General features: G+C 45.1%; 2 protein-coding genes across 2 annotated transcripts; one reads left to right on the plus strand and one right to left on the minus strand.

Annotated features, from left to right (window-relative positions):
- Positions 24-3,191, minus strand: LOC8075476 (putative protein ABIL2). The gene is made up of 8 exons (XM_021456226.1): positions 2,144-3,191; positions 1,905-1,987; positions 1,605-1,755; positions 1,422-1,521; positions 1,193-1,293; positions 798-1,062; positions 550-653; positions 24-462 (listed from the first exon to the last, which is right to left on the minus strand). The coding sequence occupies exons 1-8, from the start codon at positions 2,255-2,257 to the stop codon at positions 289-291; spliced, it is 1,092 nt and encodes a 363-aa protein (XP_021311901.1). The 5' UTR covers positions 2,258-3,191; the 3' UTR covers positions 24-288.
- Positions 11,660-13,302, plus strand: LOC8075003. Its single transcript, XM_021456227.1, has 3 exons — positions 11,660-11,949; positions 12,067-12,850; positions 12,994-13,302. The coding sequence occupies exons 1-3, from the start codon at positions 11,660-11,662 to the stop codon at positions 13,300-13,302; spliced, it is 1,383 nt and encodes a 460-aa protein (XP_021311902.1).

Below are 21,869 nucleotides of genomic sequence, written 5' to 3' on the forward strand. Positions count from 1 at the left end.
CTGTTGCAATGCGTGAGAGGTAATTGCTTCTATTACACCTGATGTTTCTGTGTTGTGTATTACCATCCTTGACTGTTACAGGTTTATCTGAGCATCTCTTACAGAAACATGCAAGTGGGTGAGACATCTTGCTGAAACTTCCCATCTTCAACTACATTCATGTAACCTTTAAGCTATTTCTATACAATGACGATATTTATATTGAGAACATAACACTTCGATGAAAACACTGATGTAGGAGTATGCAGAGATTGCAGTGCCATCCAATGGAGGGAGAAATCTTGTGGCTCAGTAGTCGTCAAAATAACTTGGCAGTGGCTCATCTTTTCTGGACTTGCGCCTGCTGAGGATGGACTTGAGAAACTTCTTGCTCTTCTTTGGGGTATGCTCACCATCCTTCGAGTCGTTGCTCCTGTCAGCCTGTGACCTCAGTGGTGCCAATTTCTTGGGCTGTGAGGTGGCCTGCATTTTAAGCAACAACAGATGAAAATGTCTTGGCGTTAGAGTACCATTTTTTGGAAGATTCCATCACAACCCCATGTGATTTACCTGAACCCTGACGCTTGATGTCTTGAGCAAGGATGCCTTCTTTGAGAGTGACGCAGACCTTGTCAGTGGAGTTGTGAAAGGAATTGGTGATTCTGATCGCTTATCTGCTTTTGCAGAAACAAATCGATGGTTAAGCATGGGTCAACTGATCTTGATATGCATCTGTAGGGGCAAATCAGGAGCCTCTTTCTAATAATCTCCGGTAACTGGATAGCTGGAATGAACTGATCAGATGTTGATTATTCTACCTCTGTTGGTGGGTGTAGCATTCTTAGATGGTGCCATGGAATGTGCACGCTGTGCTGGTGATGCTGAACGTGCACGCTGCGAAGGTACTCGCGCAATTGATTGCACCTTTCTGTAAACAGTGAACAATTGGATTGTCAACCTACCTGCAAAAGGAAAGAACGAGGAGGGAGAAGGGCCGGGGGGGGGGGGGGGGGGGGAAGGGGGGAAGGGAAAACCATCCCAACCTTTGGGTGGGCCTCCCGAAACGACCCGAGGGAAGGGCGGCTCCCCTTAAATTTTGGTTCCGCCGGCAGCCCAAAAAATTTTCGGGCAGGAAGAAGTCCGACAAAAATGGGACTTCCTAGGGCCATTAATTGAAGAAGCGGTGAAGACTTTCTACTAGATGTTATGGTGCATTCTTACCACTGAATACTTGATGTATCTGAGAAGCCCTGTTTGTGACCTTGTTCATTTCCCTGAAGTTGGGCACGGCACTGGGCATTGACTGGTCTCCAGCTGCAATTGCCAAATGGATTTTAGATATCTTGCCAAAGTTAATTCCAAGTCACTCCTTGCGTTCAGAATGAGCTGACAAGTTACAGTTGAGATTCGAAACAAAGAATAGGATAGCTATACTCGTTTACCTGGCAATATGTATCTCTTGTGATACTTAGGGGCAGTGATCACTAAGGATTGCTGTGAAAGGCCCTCTCTGTCCATACAGGCTTGGCTAACTTGAGCTCTCTGAAACCAATTGCTTCATTAGTAGTTCAAAGAGAGAGACAACAGGACTAATACAGATTCCAGGATGAGAAGCCTTTTGAAACCTGCTGGATGCAGGAGATGCGGAGATTGGCGTCGGCGACCTCATTGAACCTTTGATCAATTAGGCTGGAGACCTTGAAAGATATGGACCCCAGGTGGTCAACCGTGTTCACAAGGGCCTTCACGGCATACTCCTTGAGGTTCTTTGTCATCCTATGCAGATAAACATCCAGACCATCAGTAAATTCGGAGCAACATAAGCCAGAATGTGTGAAGAAAAGTTAACTGCAAGTGCATTCTGCTTGTTGATGATCTCGTGCGGGAAGCAGGAGGGATGGAGGGGATTTGGGTATAACACATACGCCTGTTTTTTGTCTTCCTGCATGTAGGCAAGTTCAAAGTACTGTGCCGCGGAGTACAGCTGCGACCTCAGTGTCTTGAGATCCTGCAATTGGAAAAAGCAATGTGGGGACTTGTTTTAAGTGGTCAGCAAGCAAGATATGGTACGTAGTTTTTTTGGGAAAAGCTAGGAGGGAACCGAAACGAGATGGAGAAGAAGAATGCAGCGACGAACACGAATCTGGTGGAAGGATGAGCTAACCTTGATGGTTTCAGAGAAGGCGAGAGTCTCCTGCATCTGCACCTCCTCCAGCGTGCTGCTCATCCCCGCAACGCCGGGGCCTCTGCTCTCGAAGGTCCCCACTGCTTCCACCATTGTCGCCAGCAAAACCAACTCCTCTGTTGCTTTGCCTCTGTTCCTGTATCGCTCTTTCACCACAGAGCCAGATGGGGGATGGAAGCCTGGAGCAATCACCAAGAATGTTTGGACCAAGATGGCGAGAAGCAATGATGGGTGGAACTCAACGCCGTGCTGGGAAGAAGACCATGGCGGAAGAAGGAGGAGGTGCGCATGTCATGAGCACGACAGGTATTTAACTAGTACTATAGGAGCAGTTGTGGTGATGCTCCGGCAGCGGCAGCAACAGGTACATATGGTATAATAATGCAAGTTAAGGCAAAGCCAATGTGACAAGCGATGACTGCTGCAACTACTCTATTGAAAGGTGTTTTTGATGACCTGGTGAATGAACGGCAAACATGGTAAATCGGATGGCCCTTACTCCTGAGTACTTGCTTGGTTACTCAGTCCCCCACATTACGCCGGCAATCACTCCCAGCGAGTAGTACTATCATCAGCTCATCAAGTCGAGTAATCCCTACATCCACTGCCACCAACAGTCACCAAGCCCGACGTTGATAGGTAGTACAGCAGGGTGAAGTGAAGCTGGTAGTGGAACTGGTTTCCTACAGTGTTTAGTTGGTTCTTATATTTACAGCAGTGTTATTATAAGCAGTCAGGATGGTTGGGTTGGGTCTCACACCGACTGCGGTGCAGCAAGATGAAAAGCTCCCAAGGATGAGATGAGATTTCCTTCGTTGGGATGCTGAACTGAACACTTCTTTCTTACCTTTCTTCTCTTTCTATCCCTGTGCTGTGCATGGCCATCATTTCTGCCCATGCATATGGACCCACCTTACCTTATGAGGTTTCTTTCCGTTTTTTTTAGGGGAAAATGAAAACCCAACCTCCTTATGAATCATCACACCTCGCTTCCATCATAAGCACTCAATCAATATGTTTGTTGTTTTTTTAATTAAAAGAATTGCTATTTATTTTATAGTCACTCGATGACGCAGTTTAACTAGTACAATTAAATCTTGTCTAGGACTACAATATTTGTGTACTCCCTCCGTCCCTAAAAGGTGCAACTTCTAGAGTTGTCATAAGTCAAACTTTTAAAACTTTGACCAAATTTATAGAAAAAAACGTTAAGATTTATAGTACCAAATTAATACCATTGGATTTATCATTGAATATATTTTCATAAGATACTCATTTTATGTTATACATATTGATGCTCTTTTCTATAAAGTTGGTCAAAGTTAAACAAGTTTGACTGGCACGGATTTTAGGAATTGAAGCTTTCAAAGACAGAGGAAGTACCAATAAAAGTGCTGCTCATCCGTACAATTTAGGAAACAGTTGTAAATAAGAGAGAAAAAAAAACTACCTTGGGAACAATGCGTCATCACGCTGGGATTAACAAATGTCTCTCATGTTTGGGACATGATTAGCTTTAAGCAAAGTGAAAAAAAAAGAGCATTGTGTCGCGCTCTCTATCCCATTCCCATCTCACATTCCCTCCCAAGTAGTCCTAGGATCGATCTTCCCATGCTTTTTTTCCAATTCTTTTTTGTCCTTTTCCTTTCCTCTGTTTCAGATGATGTATGTCTGGAATCTTGGATCACGTGTGCGCGCGAGATGGGTCTGCCAGTGCCGATACATTCAAGCAATTGCAGTTCAAATTGACGCACATCGCGGCGGACCGGCGTGCTGATAGACGCATAGATTGAGAGATCCGTGGCTCTCAAAAAAAAAAAAAAAACATTGAGAGATCCGTGAGGTCACAGTCAGTTCGGCCCGGCGCGTTCCTTTTGTCAGGTGCCAAAAAGTCCTAGCCTCCTATCCTAGCTAATGGCTGTCTGCACGATTTCTACTTTCAAATATCTTGATGAGATGTCACATAATTCATAGCTAAGTCGCCCCCACGACGCCTCTAGCGCCAGTCATGCATGCTTACCTTTTTTATATATTAATATTGTCTTTAAAAAAAACGTACTACTCTTGTATATTGTCAGTAACTTTTTCTCGCAAGGGGCAAGACATTGTTGTTTCTGGCTTTTGCCGAGAAGGCCACCGTAAGTGGAAACTATCGAATGGACAATTACCCTTTGCAGTGCAAAATATGCTATCGACTGAAGTAGTTGTTCTTTTGCAAATGCACCTAGTTTCTGCGCTAAAAGTGATTTTTCACATCCAATAGAGCTCCTTTCCTCCTGCGTCAAAGTGTGACCTTGGTCAGGCTGCCTTCTTCTCACTTGAACCGCGGATTATGTTTGGGACTGCTCTACTCCATATTTTTTTAAGCTCCGCTCCATATTTTTAGCCAAACAGTTTCAGCTTCACGCACTCAGTTCGAGAAAAAAGGGTGGAGTTGTGAGAGCACCTCAAGAGGTACTCCACGAACTCCAGTTTTTTGTGGAGCTGCTTCATGGTGGAGTTTGTGGAAACTCCAGTTTTTTGTGGAGCTACTCCATGGTGGAGTTTGTGGAGCAGTGCCAAACACCCATATATTTGGGTTATTTTTCTGGTGGTAAGAAACTGATATACAGATTAAAATAAAAAGGGAAAAAATGTGAAATACCGTCAAGAAGAAATGAGATCCAAGTAGGGTGATAGGTCTTGTTCCGACTATATCTGACATTGGTGGGCAAATTCTAGTGTTTGCTAGCGGAGTCTGTTATAATCGGAAAACACTCAACTGATCCACTTGCCAAGGAGCTGTGCAGAATCAGAGGACTCGAGGAACATTAACTAAGGACGAAAACGAGAAAGGGAGGTAGGAAGGGAGAAGAGAAGGTTGACGTGAGTTGAGCTCATTGTAATCCCCAAATCCATAGCTACTTGGTACCAATACAATTGTGATAGAGAGATATTGTATCAATCGCTACCAACAGTCAATCGATCGGTGGGCACGATGGCGGTGACACCCGTCGCCATATTTGAGTCGGCGGCGTAACCTAACAGCGACTTCTTCCTCCTCTTCCTCACCAATCAACGTTGGGACCATTCATGACTATCTCTCCTCCGACCTCAGACATAGGATCAGAAGTGGATTGGCAACATGGAGGCTCAGATCGGAGAATTGGTGGCGTTGATGAAGGAATTCTTGGTTCAAAACACCTCCATCAAGCGCACCCTCAATGATAACCTCTCCACGCTCAAGGATGTGGACGTCTAGCGGTCCCAAATGAACTCCAAGGTGGACGAGCTTCACGAATCCATTCTAGACCTATGTCTAAAGGTGGATCAACTCTCATCACACCAGGAGGACTTTGATCTAGCAAAACACGCCTCCGACACAGAGTACATCAACTTGATGAAGCCGGCGGATTCTCATCAGGCTTTGACCTCGTTCAAGGTGGCTTTAGGGCCTTTTGGCCATGGCGCGACACATGCGCTCACCAAGGTTCTAGCAACGGGTTGGTCACCACCATCGTGCCAAACCCGGTCAAAGGTGCCACACCATTCCCTAATGTGTCATCTAGCAGCTATGATTCTTAGTGGTAGTTTCGTATGAATTAGGCCATTCCTCAATAGAATTTCCCAAGTTTGATGGCATGAGCCCAAAATTATGGTAGCAACATTGTTAATCATATTTTGATATCTCTTTGTTCCTCCTAACATGTGGGTCAAATTAGATATTACGAACTTTGTGGGTTCCAAAGCCTTTTGGTCGCGGTGTGTAGAATCCATCCCTTCAGCGGTCCTCTTGGATTGATCTTTGCTCTGCCATCTATAGCTGCTTTGAGTGTAACTAACAGAACCCCCTCAATTGTTAGTTCTTCCATCTCAAACAAACAATCACAGTTTCTACTTATATTGAGCAATTCGATGATCTGATTCATCATATTTTGGCCTATGACCCTTATTTCAGTCCTCATAAAATTATACTACTTATGTTTACTTATATGAATAGAGAAATATCGTAATGCATGATAGTGGATGACACAGACTAGTGTGAACAGGGTACTCACAGGGATATAGTTTGCGTATATGTGTTTATAGGGATAAATGTATATGCGTGTTGTGGGTATCTATGTTGTACTGTGTAATTCTCAAAAAAAAATATGGAAGATATAGACTCTAATAGTGAATGATGTTGCTTAATGATATGAATAGCTTGAAGAAAGACATAACTATATGTGCTAGTTGATACTGACATGGATAGTTTGCATTAAGGGAGACATAAATATATGTTAGGTGATGTTGCTTAATGATGTGAATAGTTTGAAGAAAGACATAATAGTATGTGCTAGTGAATATTAACTTGCATTGAGAGATAGAATGCTCGAGTGCAGAAGGCCCACTATCTCTTGCTCCCGGAGCAACTAGCGAAGGCCCGCTATCTCTTGCTCCTGGAGCAACTAGCGATGACACAGGTCCAGATAGCAACGGGTATGTACCCGTTGGGTATAGCAAACCCATACCCGATATATTCATATATTCTAATGTTTGTGTCCAAATCTCCATTTTAATTCTAATTCTAAATTTGAATAAACTTTAAGCAACTAAGGTTTATGCATCAACACATATGCCTGACTACTGTGTTGCATCCATACTGGCATCCTCTAGTCTACTTTATAGTTCACCTCCTCATTATGTCTGTGTTCTATAAGCAGTGTGGTACTAAACTTACAGGCAGCAATGAGTAGTGTTCATGCAAGTGGTCGGAAGCACTAGCTGTCAGCATTTCGGCCCATGCACCAAAATAACAAAGGATCCATCGGCTTTTGGATGGACCATGCATGCATGGCAGGAGCAGCACTTCTCCTTTCTCTCTTTTTATTTTCCTGCTATTTTCTCTGCCGATGTGATATGGGATGGTCATATGGCACTAAATGAACCCTTCTACTTGAGAAAATTTTAGAGTAATTTGGATTTTTGGTGATGCTTTATTATAATAAATTGGGTTTAAAAAACTCATGAGTTTACAGATTTAAGTACCATGCCTGCAGACACACACCTAGAAACCCGCTGGGTTTAACTCTTAACCCATTAACAAATCCATAGGTATAAAAGTTGACCCATACTCTTACCCTAATAAAATAAAACTCATCGAGTTTTCGGGTACCCATTGCCATCTTTACACACGTGGCCGACATGACGGCTGGTACCCATCGTTTGCCTCTCCGCCGGTGCACACTAACCAAAGGCAAGAACTCATAGTCAAATCCCGTTCCCGTTAACTCATTGTAGAAAGTTATAGATAGGTCGACAGTCTCAGAGCATCTTCAAGATATTAGATAAAATTATATTCTAAACTATAAGTTTTAGTTATTGTGTAAAATAAAAAAACTCACTCAAAGCATAAAGTTCTACAACAACTTTTGCATAGGATAGCTAGTGAGGACGATATGCTATATATAACAAGCGAAAGTTTAAGGATAGCAAACTTGTTATTTTAGCAAACCAGATAGCACACTGTTGAACTTTAATTTTTGTTTTAAAAATATAAAAACAGCCTAGATAACATGGATAATATATCTGTTGGTCGTCTCTCGAAGACACATGACGGAACACACTACAAACAGAACATGTGTTGTTTTCGGGCGATTTAGACTTAGTAACCATAAATTTAGATTTAGCCGGATTTGACGTCGTGGTCAGCTTGTCATGATTTATTGTTGTGTAATTACAACAACTTGTGTGTTGTTCAGTTGTTAGTCTCACCGTGGCTACCTTATACTACTACACATGTTATTTTTAAGGGCGACTAAAGAGCATTCGTAGGGGCCGTTTGGTCAGCTGCCACTACCAAGGTGTTTCTACAAATACATCATTTGTAGAGGTGGCTGGCCAACTGCCTCTACAAATCGATTTGTAGAGGCGACTGGATCCAGCTGCCCTTAGAAATCGATGTGTAGGGGCGGCTGAATATTGAGCCGCCCTTACAAATTATTTTGAAATTCAGCCACTAAAAAATTCTTAAAAATAGCAAAACCTATTGATTTGTAGGGGTGGTTGAATATTGAGCCGTCCTGACAAATTATTTTGAAATTCAGCCACTAAAAAATTCTAAAAAAATAGCAAAACATTTTTTTAATCATGAGAAGACCCCCACCGGTCAGCCACTTGCTAGATCTAGCCCACATCTATTTTTTTCATGATTTTTCGAGACTTCGCGGTTGTCGACCTTCGAACCCAGGCCTCCCACTCGCACATACCATTGTCTACCACTGCACCTCTTTGTCACTTGTGTTTGCTAGTATACTGCCCGTGCTAACGCTACGGTGATATTTAAAATAACACAAATTTAAAAACCAAAACAGTAATATATGCATTAATGATTTTGAAAAATCATCAATCACATATCGGCAATAGTTGTCTGACCAAATTGCTACACCAGGGTGCGATCAATCTTATCAATATTAAGGCTGGGATATTCAAATGAAGTTTTGTATGACAAGATGATTTTAAATTAAAAAATTGTTAACTATAAAGTTTTATAACTTTTTGAGATCTACAGTTTTTCTTTTGGTGGTTTTTTCCATCCAAGGTTGTTTGAAATATTCAAATTTTAAATTTTTTAAATTGAAATGTAGTTTTGCATGACAAGATAAAAGTTACCAAATACAAAGTTTCCTAACTTCTCAAGATATACAAAGTTTATTTTGGTTGTTTCTCTATCTGAGGTCATTTGAAAAATTCAAATTTTAAATTGGATAAATTCAAACGTAGTTTTCCTTGACAAAACGAATTCAAACGAAAAGTTGCAAACTACAAAATTCTATAACTTCTCAAGATCTATAAAGTTTATTTTGATCATTTCATCAAATATTTATCTGACATGGTGGTTCTAACATTGATCACAAATCTTATATATCTCTATTGTAGTTTATGTAGTTTCATAAACTACAGGACAAATATGTAAGATTTGTGAATAACGTTACTTTCATTTTATCATATGGAAAAATGACCAAAACAAAAAATGTACATCTTGATGAGCTATACAACTTTTACATTCATGACTTCTTTAGTCGAAATCGTTTAACATTTCAAAATATTGTTCGAAGTTGTTATTTTTTAAATTCAAATTTTGAAATATACATAAGAAAAGATAATCAAAAGAATAGTAGTAAGAACATAATATCTTGAGAGACCATAATTTTATAAAAATTTAGAAAAAACCATCACATTTAGAGTTCGTACGAGGGAGAAAAACTAGCTACAAGTTTTAGCCAGAGATTAAAAAGAGAAATAAGTGTTCATCAACAATTTAAAATTAAATTTCAAACAGTATTTTGAAGCAATAAATGAATTTAAATAGAAAAGTTGTCACTAACAAAGTTTCATAATTTTTCGAGACCTGCAACTTTTATTTTGATTGTTTCTCTATCCGAGGTCATTTCGAAACATTCAAATTTTAGTATTTTATTATAAATATTTAGCGTCTATTTACAGAGACGCCTAAATATAGAGCCGCCCTACAAATCAATTTTTAGGGACGGCTGGATATTGAGCCGCCCCTACAAATAGACACTATTTGTAGAGATGGCTAAAAACACCAACCGCCCCTACAAATCGATTTGTAGGAGCGGCTTGATTGAGCACCATTTGTAGGGGCGACTCAAGAGCCGCCCCTAAAAGATATAGGTAGTATTCCTACAAATCGTTTTTCACGTGGTGTTAGGATGTAACAAGCTATATTTCTACTTAACGAGAAACGTGCCATGGCATGATCGTGAAAAAAAAGAAGACACACGACGGATACGGGATACCTGCTCCTGCACGACAAACTCTCGAACTATATTGCGACACGCACGGCCGTTAAGACCACAGACGTTCCACACCAATAAGTTTTGTGCTAACATGGCAAACAAGTGTTTCGACTCTCGTGCTAACATGGCACATCAGCACCCCGTGATCGGGCGTACGCATGCCGTCCACGAGCTCTTGCAATGTCGACGTACGACGGTCTGGTCACTTGGACCGTTTGGACCTCTGGCGGCGGCCCATGCACGCTCTCTGCCGGGGCCGGGCTCGCAGCTTATTAGATGCATGCATGGTAGGTTGAAAAGCCCAAGGCACCAGCTAGCGTCATCTTCCATCTCTCGACTGGGCTGTCACGACGTCGCTGACAGCTGGGCGATCAGGCAGCAGCTGCGGCTGGAAAGCAGCATAGGAGTACTATACTATCACAGTGCATGGCATGCCACTATCTTCCAACACTGCCCGCGTAAAGGCGACAGGAGGAATTACCCGAATCGTCCAAGGACCGACCGTCGTCGAAGGCCGTGCTCGCTCGTTGGCAACCATGCATGTCAGGCCGGTGAACGCGAACTGGGCGCGAGCCAGAGCCTAGTCAGCTCCCCAGTTGGGATCCCAGCTGTCCTCCTGCAACGGCAAGAGACGGGGAATCCTCCTGCGCTTGTTCCTGCAACGGCAAGAGTACGTCCTTTTCTTCAGGAAACGGACCAGGCAGTCCCAGGCCAGCCTCAGGGTCACCGAGCAGGATGCTGACGACGGTGAACTCGCAGTCTTGTACTGTAGCGACCGGCTGGCCTGTATGCCTACTTTCCCCGGCGCTCCCGCCGGTGAACCTCCAACCCCCACGGCCTTCTCGGGCAGAGCGCGGACAGCCGGCAGCCTTTGGCCGTGCAGACAAAGCTCCCCGGCCGGCCAGCAGTTTGAACTGGGCAACGACGACGCACGTACCGTGCCAATCAACACCGTTGTTGATTTGATGCCACCTTCTGGAAAGTGGGCCATTTTAGCAAGTAGCGCGGCACAGAACATGAGCAAGAGCTCACGCGTACGTGTAAATACAATTACAAGTGCTGATAATACAATTACACAAGTAAATGCGCATGCATGCATGAGCACGAACACCGGAGCAATGAATGTTGGGATGATGATCGAGAGCGTTTCCCCGGCCCGCCGCCGCCGCCGTGAGAATGAATGAATCAGCGCGAGCGAGTTCATCTCATCATGGATCATGGCTGGGCTGGGCTCGGGAAGCCGCGCGCGTGCCCCCACTATATCGCTACTACGCCTGCATGAGCGCATGCAACACCAAGCAAATGCCGAGCAGTTAATGGCCGGCTTTGATCGGTTTTCGCAGCCAAAATCCACCCAAGATCTCCCCGCAATTACTGCGCGCCACTTCTCCCATTTCCCATCATCTGCATCCATCCATCGATCGCACACGTTCACATCTGCCCATGCATCTCGATCACCATATATCGTCCCAGAGTAGATAGAGTATATAACAAGTGTTTTACAAGTAGTTCCTGCCATTGCCGTGCTACCTGTCTTGTCTGCCATTGCCGTGCACCGTGCTATCTGCTCATCCTTCCCTCCTGCACATCTACAGCTTGCCACATGTCAACAATGGCGATGGCGCCATGCGACGACGTCGGCGACGCCGACTGGTATACGTACCACGTGCTGGGGGACTTGAACCTGTTGTGTTCGTCGTCCTCGTCGTACGCCATGGCCGCCGGCAGCAGGTCAGTTCATTGGACCGCCTCGGTCTCTGATTTCGACGGTGACATCGACCTTCTTCATCTCCTGGCTCCTCTTCTTCCTCATGTCAGGGCGGGAGATTGTCTGCCGCCGGCGCCGATCGCCGCTGCTCCTCCTCCTCCTCCTCCTCCTCCTCCCGGACCCGGTGTCCTTCACCTGCAGAGATGCAAAACCGAAGTCCTCGAAGCCTCTTCTTCTTCTGACGCCGCGTTTGCTGCAGCCGACTGCTTCTCGTCGGCTCTGATGAACCTACAGAGGTCATTCCAACAATTACTAGTTTGTTTCGCGCGCCGGCTGGCCATGGCGATTGCCTTGCCGACCTCGTCGTTCTTGTGCACTGATGATTGACATGACAAGTCGCGGCACCGTTGCAGGGAGGACGAGAGTTTCTACCTGCCCATGTACTCTGCGCCACCGCCGGCAGCAGTCGTCGGCGATCAGTACTGCTCCGACCAACTCCAACCCTTACCTGCTGACGGCGCACTCACGAGCCTTGACGACGCGCTCCTGCTGGCGCCGCTGAGCGACATTGATCTTGAGGCCTTCGACAATAATGCCGACGAGCAGAAGAAGCCTCCTCTCGAGCAAATGATTACGATCCCGCCGGCGGTTCATCATCATCATCATCATCATCCCGCCGCCGCCGGCACGCGAGCCCCACCAATCCACGGTACGATCGCTGGCCAAAATGCAGGTGTCGTCGTACAGGCTCATCAGAAGAAGAAGGCCATGGTCGCCGTCGAGGACGAGGACTCCTCCTATTTCGGACGAGGAGCAGCCAGTGGTGTCGAGACGGCCGTCGTCAGGGTCAGGCATCATGACGAGCATCGTCAAGCAAGCTCTGCTGCGGTGGCGCTGGTGCCGCCACCGCCGCAGCAGCAGCAGCCTATTCCGCCGCCGTCACTGCCACAGCCGCGTGCAAGGAGGAGCGGCGCCGGCGACCGGCGGCAGTCGTCAGCTCCGGCGCCGGGGAAGACGAGGCTGGACCACATCGGCTTCGACGAGCTGCGCAAGTACTTCTACATGCCCATCACCAGGGCGGCGAGGGAGATGAACGTCGGGCTCACCGTGCTCAAGAAGCGCTGCCGCGAGCTCGGCGTGCTGCGGTGGCCTCACCGGAAGATGAAGAGCCTCAAGTCCCTCATGGCCAACGTCCAGGTGACGCTCGATCGAATCATTCATATGCATGCAGAAAATTAACGCACGAACGATGATTTGCATTACCGTGCCAGTAATAAATAATTAATCACCATTAGTTCCACGCGTCGTCCTGAATGCAAGCTCTGCATGCGTGCGTGCAGGAGATGGGGAACAGCATGTCTCCGGTGGCTCTGGAGCAGGAGCTGGCGGCGCTGGAGACGTACTGCGCGCTCATGGAGGAGGACCCGTCGATCCAGCTGACGGAGCGGACCAAGAAGCTGCGGCAGGCGTGCTTCAAGGAGAGCTACAAGCGGAGGAGGGCGGCGGCAGTCAGCGTCATGGACATGGATCACATCTACAGCTTCGGCCACGGCCAGCACCATCACCACCAGCAGCCGCTGCCACCGCCGACAAGCAGTGCTGCTGATGACCGCCATGGCCAGCAGAGCAGCCGTTTCTATGGCTACTGAAAGATCGATACAGTCAAAGGACGAAGAAGTCTTGATATGGGGATGCAATGACTAGATAGGGGATTGGTAATAGATATTGTTAACTGTTCATGAGTGCAACAGTCATGTTTTCATTTCTGTTTGCACGGGTAAAGTGGGACCAATATATACGGAGTGTCTTATCGAGAACAAGAAGCATATCTATCAGTTGTGGCCTGTGGCATGTCTATGTATATACATATATAGTAACCTTTTTAACTACCAAATGATGCATGATTATCTGAGCTACTAGTATTGACATGGTTGGATTAATTACTACACATACAAATTGTTGGTTTAATAATATTTTTCCTTTCGACAAAATAGTTGATTCAGACTTGTTTGGCACAGCTAAATTTCACAAATAAAGCTTTTTTTTAGGAAATACCTTCATGAGCAACTTTCTAAATGGAGCCGAGCTGTTTTGGATAAAGTATTTGATAAAATAGCTTCACAGCTCCACCCATAAAGCTGTTTTAAGTGTTTAGCAAAAAAAAAAAAAACAGCTCACAATAACTCATAAAATTATTGTGAGCTTTACCAAACAGGCCCTCGGTTCTCCAGCTTTTAGCTTGGATAACTGAGCATTTAACTTCTCGTCTCATTTTCCCTTAATCAATTAAAATAACTTTTTATCGTGGTAACAAATTTTGTAAATAATATTATTGCATCCGTTAACTGAACTACGAGCATACAGCGTGCACTCTGTCCTATTTAGATGCACCTGAAAATCCAAAAGTTTATCAGACTCTTCATCACATCGAATCTTATGATATATGCATGGAGTATTAAATATAAATAAAAAAATAACTAATTACACAGTTTACCTATAAATCATGAGACGAATTTTTTAATCCTAGTTTGTCCATGATTGGACAATATTTATCAAATACAAACAAAAGTGCTACAGTATCAAAATCTAAAAATTTTTTACATCCAAACAAGGCATGGATCATAGATACTTTTGAAGCCATTGTTCAGATTGTGCAGTGAACTTGATTGCTCATATTTTTGTTTACTGCCTACATGCTGTCTGAGCCACATTCAAGTCACTGGCCACATTTTATTTCTTTGTTGAATTATTTTACTATGATACAGATCATAGCACATACACATACCATATAGGCATAAAGAATGCAACAACCACTATTACTCCCTTTCCCTTTTATAATAAGGCGCGCACATATATATGTATTTGACTAATATTTAGATAATAATTTTAAACTATTAGTATCATACAAACTAGATACCGTCAAATTTGTAAGCAATTGTACTGTTAAATAATAATTATAAGTTTATAAGATAAGAAATATAATATAAAATCAATAAATGATCAAAATGTAATTTAGGAAACAGTGTAATTTCAAACTACGCCTAAAACAGAATAGAGGGTGTCTTTTGAGTTTGTACTAGCGTCGGTTTCAACTGCGCTAGTATAAAGGAAAGTAAAAATAGTATTTCCCAATGCCGTCACTTTCATAGCCGCGGGTGCAAAGGCACCATCACCAGCTGGTATTTTTTTTCAATAGTAGATTTGACATGATTAAGCCAAACCTAGAAGTAGGATTTGACACTAAAACAGCAACGCCGACCAGGGGATCACTGAGATGAGGCCGATTTGGTGCTTGCTTTTCGTGCGAAATGTTACGGATATTTTATTCGGATGATCTCATCTCCTCGGATCCTCTTACGAGAAATCTATCCTAACTACGACGTCCCTCACGACCGCCTACGGATATCACCCACGACTACGCACGTACTCGTGGAGACCGGTTCCACCTCCGTGATATCAGCCACGACTCATCGTGGGCTCGAGTTTACTTGGGGCGAGAGTTTCCTCTCCCCTTTCCTCGACTTGTATAAATACCCGTGATCAATGAATAAAGAAACACCGGAGTTCATTCTATTTCTCTCTGTTCTCGTACTTTGGCATTCCACTTGTAACACGTTATCAGCACATCGCTCTTCCCTGCCCCAGAGGAGAATAGCTCGGTTGGATAGAACATCATCGAGGGATCGATCTCACCCTAGGGCCTCACCCCAAGGTAGAATCATGCCTTTCTCTCGCCGTAATCCTGCCTCAATGGCTTCTCTCATCCTACAAGTCGTCTGGATGGCGATGAACAGTGACACTTGGGCACACACTTCGGCAACAACCACCTTCACGCGGAACTACTGGAGGACATCCGGGAACCCTTGGAGAGGCTCGCGGCTATCGCTTTCGGGGCGAACGCCGTGATCTCGACAGGAACCCCGGGCGTTTTCCTGTACGACGTCGTTTCGGAGGACACTGAGGTGCAAACGTCGCCCCTCCGTCATGGTGTTCAGTGGTGTCGTCCACGGCTTCGCCCGCGACGCCACCGTCGAGGGCACCGACTCCACCAGCGCCTCCAGCGCTGGTCCTTGCCTTGCAGACTCCACCCCGACCTCGGTGCCCACTCCACGGTGCCGGCCCGTGCCCACCACCGCCACCATCCATGGTGGCCAGCCAATGGCTGTCACTGGGCATAGAGCCGCAGTCGCCGATCCGGTACCCGACGCCGACGCCGTCACCTGAGCGGGCTGCGCACAGCCTGCCTCCACGTCGTCCATCTCCACCAACCATAGCGGCGTAGATGTCGGCACCGACTCGGCTGCCGGCGTACTTCGTCGACCCGGCGCTCGCTGCTCCACCACCGCCGCCACCAACTCTGCCCCCGCGTCTCCGCCGCACGTGGATCAGCGTCCCCATGTTGGGTTAGCCGAGTCTCTCATCAAGAGAATCAAGCTCATTGCTGACCGCTATTGCAGAATTGCAATCTACCAACCTCATGTTGGGGTCATGCAGTCTTACACGCTGCTGAACTGATTCAATTGCGACCAACTGCATACCATGCAACGTCTCCGTTGCATCTAGTACATGGAAATCCCCCAAGCATTTCCCATCTGCGAAAGTTCGGTTGCGCTACATACGTACCGTTCTCACCACCGAAGCGTACAACAATGGGCCCCATAGAAAACTGGGGATCTATGTGGGATACAAATCTCCGTCGATCATAAAGTATCTGGAGCCCACCACAGGGGACCTCTTTACGGCCCGGTACGCTGATTGTATCTTCAATGAAGATCATTTTCTGGCATTAGGGGGAGACTTACCACATCACAAACAATGCCAGGAAATCAATTGGGATGCCCCAGACATACCCAACTCAGATCCACGTACTTCAAAATCTGAACTCCAAGTTCAGAAAATCATAAATTTGCAACACATTGCAAACAACGTGCCAGACGCATTTACTGATTATAAGGGTGTTACAAAATCCTATAATCCAACGAGAAATGTACCGAAAAGAGTAGAGGTACCAAACAAAACAACTCAACTCCCTAGTAAGAGGGGGAGAAGTACGGCTATCTCCACGGATACAGCTTCTAGCAAGCAAAGAAAACGGAAGACAAAATCTTCTGATCCAGTAAATGCAGCTCAACCTCATGTTGAGAAACACCCAGTGGAGGTTCAACCTTCACATCCCACATCAACAGTGCACTCAATTACTGATGCTGGGACATCAGAATACCCTGATGCGACCATCTTGGGAAATGATGATGCATCGGAAAGGGTCCATGAAATTTCCATCAACTATGAAGAAACTGGAGAGTCATTTGATAGAAAGACTACAACTGGCGACTCATATTTCTCCGCAATGATTGTCGAAATCCTTGAAAATGATCCAGATCCTAAGACCATGGCAGAGTGCAAAACACGCTCGGACTGGAACCAATGGAAGGATGCAATCCAAGCAGAAATATCCTCGCTCACAAAAAGACAGGTATTCTCACAAGTAATACCTACACCTCCACAAGTATTCCCTGTGGGATTCAAGTGGGTTTTCGTCCGAAAGCGGAACGAGAACAATGAGGTGGTGAGATACAAAGTGAGGCTTGTAGCACAAGGGTTCACGCAGAGACCCGACATTGACTTCAATGAAACATACTCTCTAGTCATGGGTGGAATAACATTCCGATACTTAATCTCTCTGGCTGTACAAAATCGTCTATCTATGCAGTTGATGGACGTAGTGACTGCATATCTCTATGGGTCACTCGATTCGGACATATACATGAAGGTTTCTGACGGAATCCCAATACCGAATCAAAACGCAAATCGCAACATGTATTGTGTAAAGCTACAGAAATCACTCTATGGCTTAAAGCAGTCAGGAAGAATGTGGTATAACCGACTCAGTGAGTACCTTCTACAGAAGGGCTACTCTAACAGTGATGATTGCCCATGTGTCTTCATCAAGAAATCCCAAACGGGATTCTGCATCATATCGGTGTATGTTGATAATTTAAATATCATCGGCCACAAACAAGATATTGATGAGGCATGCAAACATCTTAAGACAGAGTTCGAGTTGAAGGATTTGGGTAAAACCAAATTCTACTTAGGCCTACAGCTTGAGCATCTTTCAACTGGAATCTTTGTGCATCAATCTGCATATGTCTAGAAAGTATTGGAGAGATTCAATATGGACAAGGCATATCCTTCCAAAACCCCTATGGTCATTCGGTCTTTAGGACTAAACACTAATCCATTCAGACCACAAGATGAGGGGGAGGAAATCCTAGGACCTCATGTCCCATACCTTAGTGCCGTTGGAGCACTGATGTACCTTGCCAATAGCACCAGGCCTGACATCGCTTTCGCAGTGAATTTGCTAGCAAGGCACAGTGCCGCTCCTACCAAGAGACATTGGACAGGAGTAAAACAGATCCTTAGATATGTTAATGGCACAAGGGATCTTGGATTATTCTTCCAAAGAGGAACAAATTCTAAGATGATAGGATACACCGATGCTGGATATCAATCAGACCCCCATAATGGCAGATCACAAACCGGTTTCGTATTCTTACAAAACGGAACCGCCATATCATGGACATCATCCAAGCAAACCTTGGCAACAACGTCCACGAATCATTCTGAAATAGTCACATTATATGAGGCCTCACGTGAATGCGTTTGGCTTCGCAGAATGATCAACCACATACAACAGTCGTGTGGTCTTGAAGCTATTACAGCTCCAACCATTATCTATGAAGATAATGCGGCTTGTGTTACACAGATGGAGACAGGCTATATCAAGGGCAATATCAACAAACATATCTCTCCAAAGTTGTTCTATCCTCATGAATTACAACAAAAAGGAGAGATTGATATCTTGAAAACCAAATCATGTGACAATCTCGCTGATCTATTCACTAAGTCCCTACCAGCTTCCTCATTTGAAAAATGTGTCAAAGGAATTGGTATGCGACGACTTAGGGATTTGCAATGTTCAGGGGGAGAAATCTCCTAGACATTGGCCTGCCTACACCATCATATTATACTCTTTTCTCTCTATGAGTTTTTCCTCACAAGGTTTCTCATAAGGAGTTTTTAATGAGATAATATTAACACAAGAGTGTCATATTCCTTGTTTTCCCCACAGGGGTTTTTAAAGGAGTATCAAAGACACATATTGTCCTCTAAACTACAACATGAGTTTTCTTCTGCAAAGGTTTTCTCATATTAGTTCACAATGAGGCAATCATTAAGTGCTATAACTTTCTCTTTCTTTTCCCAAGCGGTTTAAGGAGTTTTACTATAGCACATATATACACGTATTTTTCCTCGTTTTTACCCTACATGAATTTTTGGAGGAGCAATACGATTCATTGATCTCAACAAGTGATTCGATCAAGGGGGAGTATTACGGATATTTTATCCGGGGTGATCTCATCTCCTCAGATCCTCTTACGAGGAATCTATCCTAACTACGACTTCCCCCACGACCGCCTACGGATATCACCCACGACTACGCACGTACCCGTGGAGACCGGTTCCACCTCCGTGATATTACCCACGACTCATCGTGGGCTCGAGTTTACTTGGGGTGAGAGTTTCCTCGCCCTCCGACTTGTATAAATACCCGTGATCAATGAATAAAGAAACACCAGAGTTCATTCTATTCCTCTCTGTTCTCGTACTTTGGCATTCCACTTGTAATACGAAACACCCAAGAATGCCTCTCGAAAGGACCTGTCAGGGAGAGCACAGTGTGTTGATGCAAAAGTTGATCTGCAAACACAAAGGGCTAATACCCGATTTAAACGTTAAGGCGTGCCAGCCGATTTGACCTTACTATCGGCAAAGGTGATAACTCGAATACTTTGGTCCCGACAACAGCGATGCGCCCGGATGCCACGGCCAAGAGATATTCACACGGAACTTGAGAATACGCCGAGCTTAAGTCGACGAACTCCTAAGAACTCGTAATGAAAAAGGGAAAATATGACAAAGTCGTCGAAAAAGTAGATGCTGGAATATGAGTAGAAACTTGTGTTTGATTGATTGATCCATTGTTACAAAGCTCTAGGGTCTACTTTTATACCCTGCCCAAAGAGCTACAACCAGACACGACTAGAGTTCGAATTCCAAATTTAAACAGAATCCGTGTACAAAACGATTTAACTAACTAAGGAAAACATAAAACTATCTTCTCGTGACAAACTAGGACACCTCCAAAGGCCAATCCACAGGCCAATCGGCAACCTCCATGTCCTTCTGCCGCGTCATCGGCAGACCCCCTTATCGTAGCCATCGGCACAAACACATTGTCACCTATGGACCTAGTCATATTCGGTCATCCCTTCATCGGCAACCATCTTCATCGGCAACATCTTCATCGGCAACATCTTCCGCAGATCACGTATTACCACCCTATCTTGCCGACCTATACCCTACCAATCCTGGATACGTGTCCAAAAATGGTGTCAACACATGACCCCCAATCTCGGAGTATGAAATCATTAATGCTCCGAAATTCTCTGCCGTAATGATGTCTTTCCGCAATTAATGTTCCCAATTTGGTAACCGACAACTTCAATCTGAACAACTCCGATCCTATTCCTCCGTAGATTCCTCGAAACCCTCAACTTCCTAAACGGACATCTCCACTTCAATCGCCCATCGGCAATGTTACCGTTACAGAAAGCTGCCGATGGACTGGCCAGGACATCCCGTACAGTGACGTGCCTTATCCTCCCCAACGGATATCTCCATTCCATTCGTTCATCAGCAATATTACCGTTACAAGGCGCTGCCGATGGACCGACTAGAAAATCTCGCATAGTAAAATATCTCCAGATCACGCCGCTTCCTGTCAAATCACCTGTACAATCCCTTGATTACCGTGCAAACAGTTACCATATCTTCCTGAGTATCCTCGGATTTCACGGATACGGCGAAGTGATAAGTCAGATTTACCCTTGCTCATTTCATCCTATAAATAGTTCCTTCTCGGGTACTCCTTCTCCATCACACCATTCTACAGCCCCAACTCTGCTTCTCTGGCAGCGGCGCTGTTCAAGAGCTCCAAGAACTCCAGCGAAGGCTTTTCTCCACCAATCTTGAAGCTTTCAACCTTCTTCCTCACGAGGAAAATGGCCATCAACTTCATCGTCCCTGAGGTTAGTTCATCACCCCCTCTCGCGTACTTTTACCATGTCCTAGTTCATCTGCGATTTATTTTACTGAGCATCCTCCTTTTTTCTCTTTTTGTTCTTGTTCTTCTTTTCACCCCTAAAACCAATAGGATCTGTCCAACAAACTAGTCATCCCTACCGATCAGCCACATCTCCAGTGTCTTGGTCCACTAGGGAACCCAGATCCCACAGATTTGATTAACGCAGAGACATACAGGATCCCTTTTAGAGCCGAGAATTTCTCCTTAGATCTGTGGAAAGACACTTTCCGTTCCTGGCCCAGTCTTACCGTGGGATGGAAGGATTGGTTCTTGAGGGTCAGCCATTCGAACGAGGTTCAGTGGGGTGAGCGAAAACTGGACCAATGCATCAGGCTGTCCATTGCCGATATGCATAGGAATGAATCTCTGCTGATCGCTGCATCTTATTTCTGGTCGGACACACTCAATGCTTTCGTCTTTGGTCACGGCCCTGCTTCCCCTACACTTGCCGATGTGGTCATGCTCACCGGCCTGGACGTATCTTCTGCCGATAGCACCCATTTTTTTGATACCGCACCCAGTGCCAAGGTAGAAACTCGCTCCATCGGCGGTTGGTCGGGATACATCCAAAAATACAAACGAACAGGTCCTGTCAACATAAAGAAACAGACCTGTTTCCTAAACTTGTGGTTAGACAAATTCGTATTTTGTGGTCGATCGGCAGGACCAACTTCCGTCTATCTAGCGGCAGCAGAAAGATTAGCAAATGGTGGCCGATTTCCGCTCGGCCGATACCTGCTTGGCGCGGCTTACCACCTCCTTCATCAAGTAACCAAGAAACTCCTACTCGGCCAGCCCATCGGCAACTTGGGGGTCCCTGGTGGTTTATCAACATGTGGCTCAGTCTCCATATGCACAAGCGTCTTGAGTTTGATCTCTTCGCACAACGCTTCCCCAGGGATATAGCCGAGGACTACGAACTGGATGAAGAAGAATCGGCAACCCGTCCCCTCTGAACTTTGGTGACGCTGCCATAGTTCTGCTCGGTACAGGAGGCAATGCGGA

Source organism: Sorghum bicolor, chromosome 3 (genome assembly GCF_000003195.3).
Source record: "Sorghum bicolor cultivar BTx623 chromosome 3, Sorghum_bicolor_NCBIv3, whole genome shotgun sequence".
In the NCBI taxonomy this organism is placed as follows: Eukaryota; Viridiplantae; Streptophyta; class Magnoliopsida; order Poales; family Poaceae; genus Sorghum; species Sorghum bicolor.

Coding starts and splice junctions, on each gene's coding strand:
- LOC8075476 (XM_021456226.1), bottom strand. CDS start 2,257: ATGGTGGAAGCAGTGGGGACCTTCGAGAGCAGAGGCCCCGGCGTTGCG. Junction 1,988..2,143: donor CCTTCTCTGAAACCATCAAG/GTTAGCTCATCC, acceptor TTCCAATTGCAG/GATCTCAAGACACTGAGGTC. Junction 1,063..1,192: donor AAGTATTCAGTGGTAAGAAT/GCACCATAACAT, acceptor ATTTAAGGGGAG/CCGCCCTTCCCTCGGGTCGT.
- LOC8075003 (XM_021456227.1), top strand. CDS start 11,660: ATGGCCGCCGGCAGCAGGTCAGTTCATTGGACCGCCTCGGTCTCTGAT. Junction 11,950..12,066: donor GCTCTGATGAACCTACAGAG/GTCATTCCAACA, acceptor GCACCGTTGCAG/GGAGGACGAGAGTTTCTACC. Junction 12,851..12,993: donor CCCTCATGGCCAACGTCCAG/GTGACGCTCGAT, acceptor GCGTGCGTGCAG/GAGATGGGGAACAGCATGTC.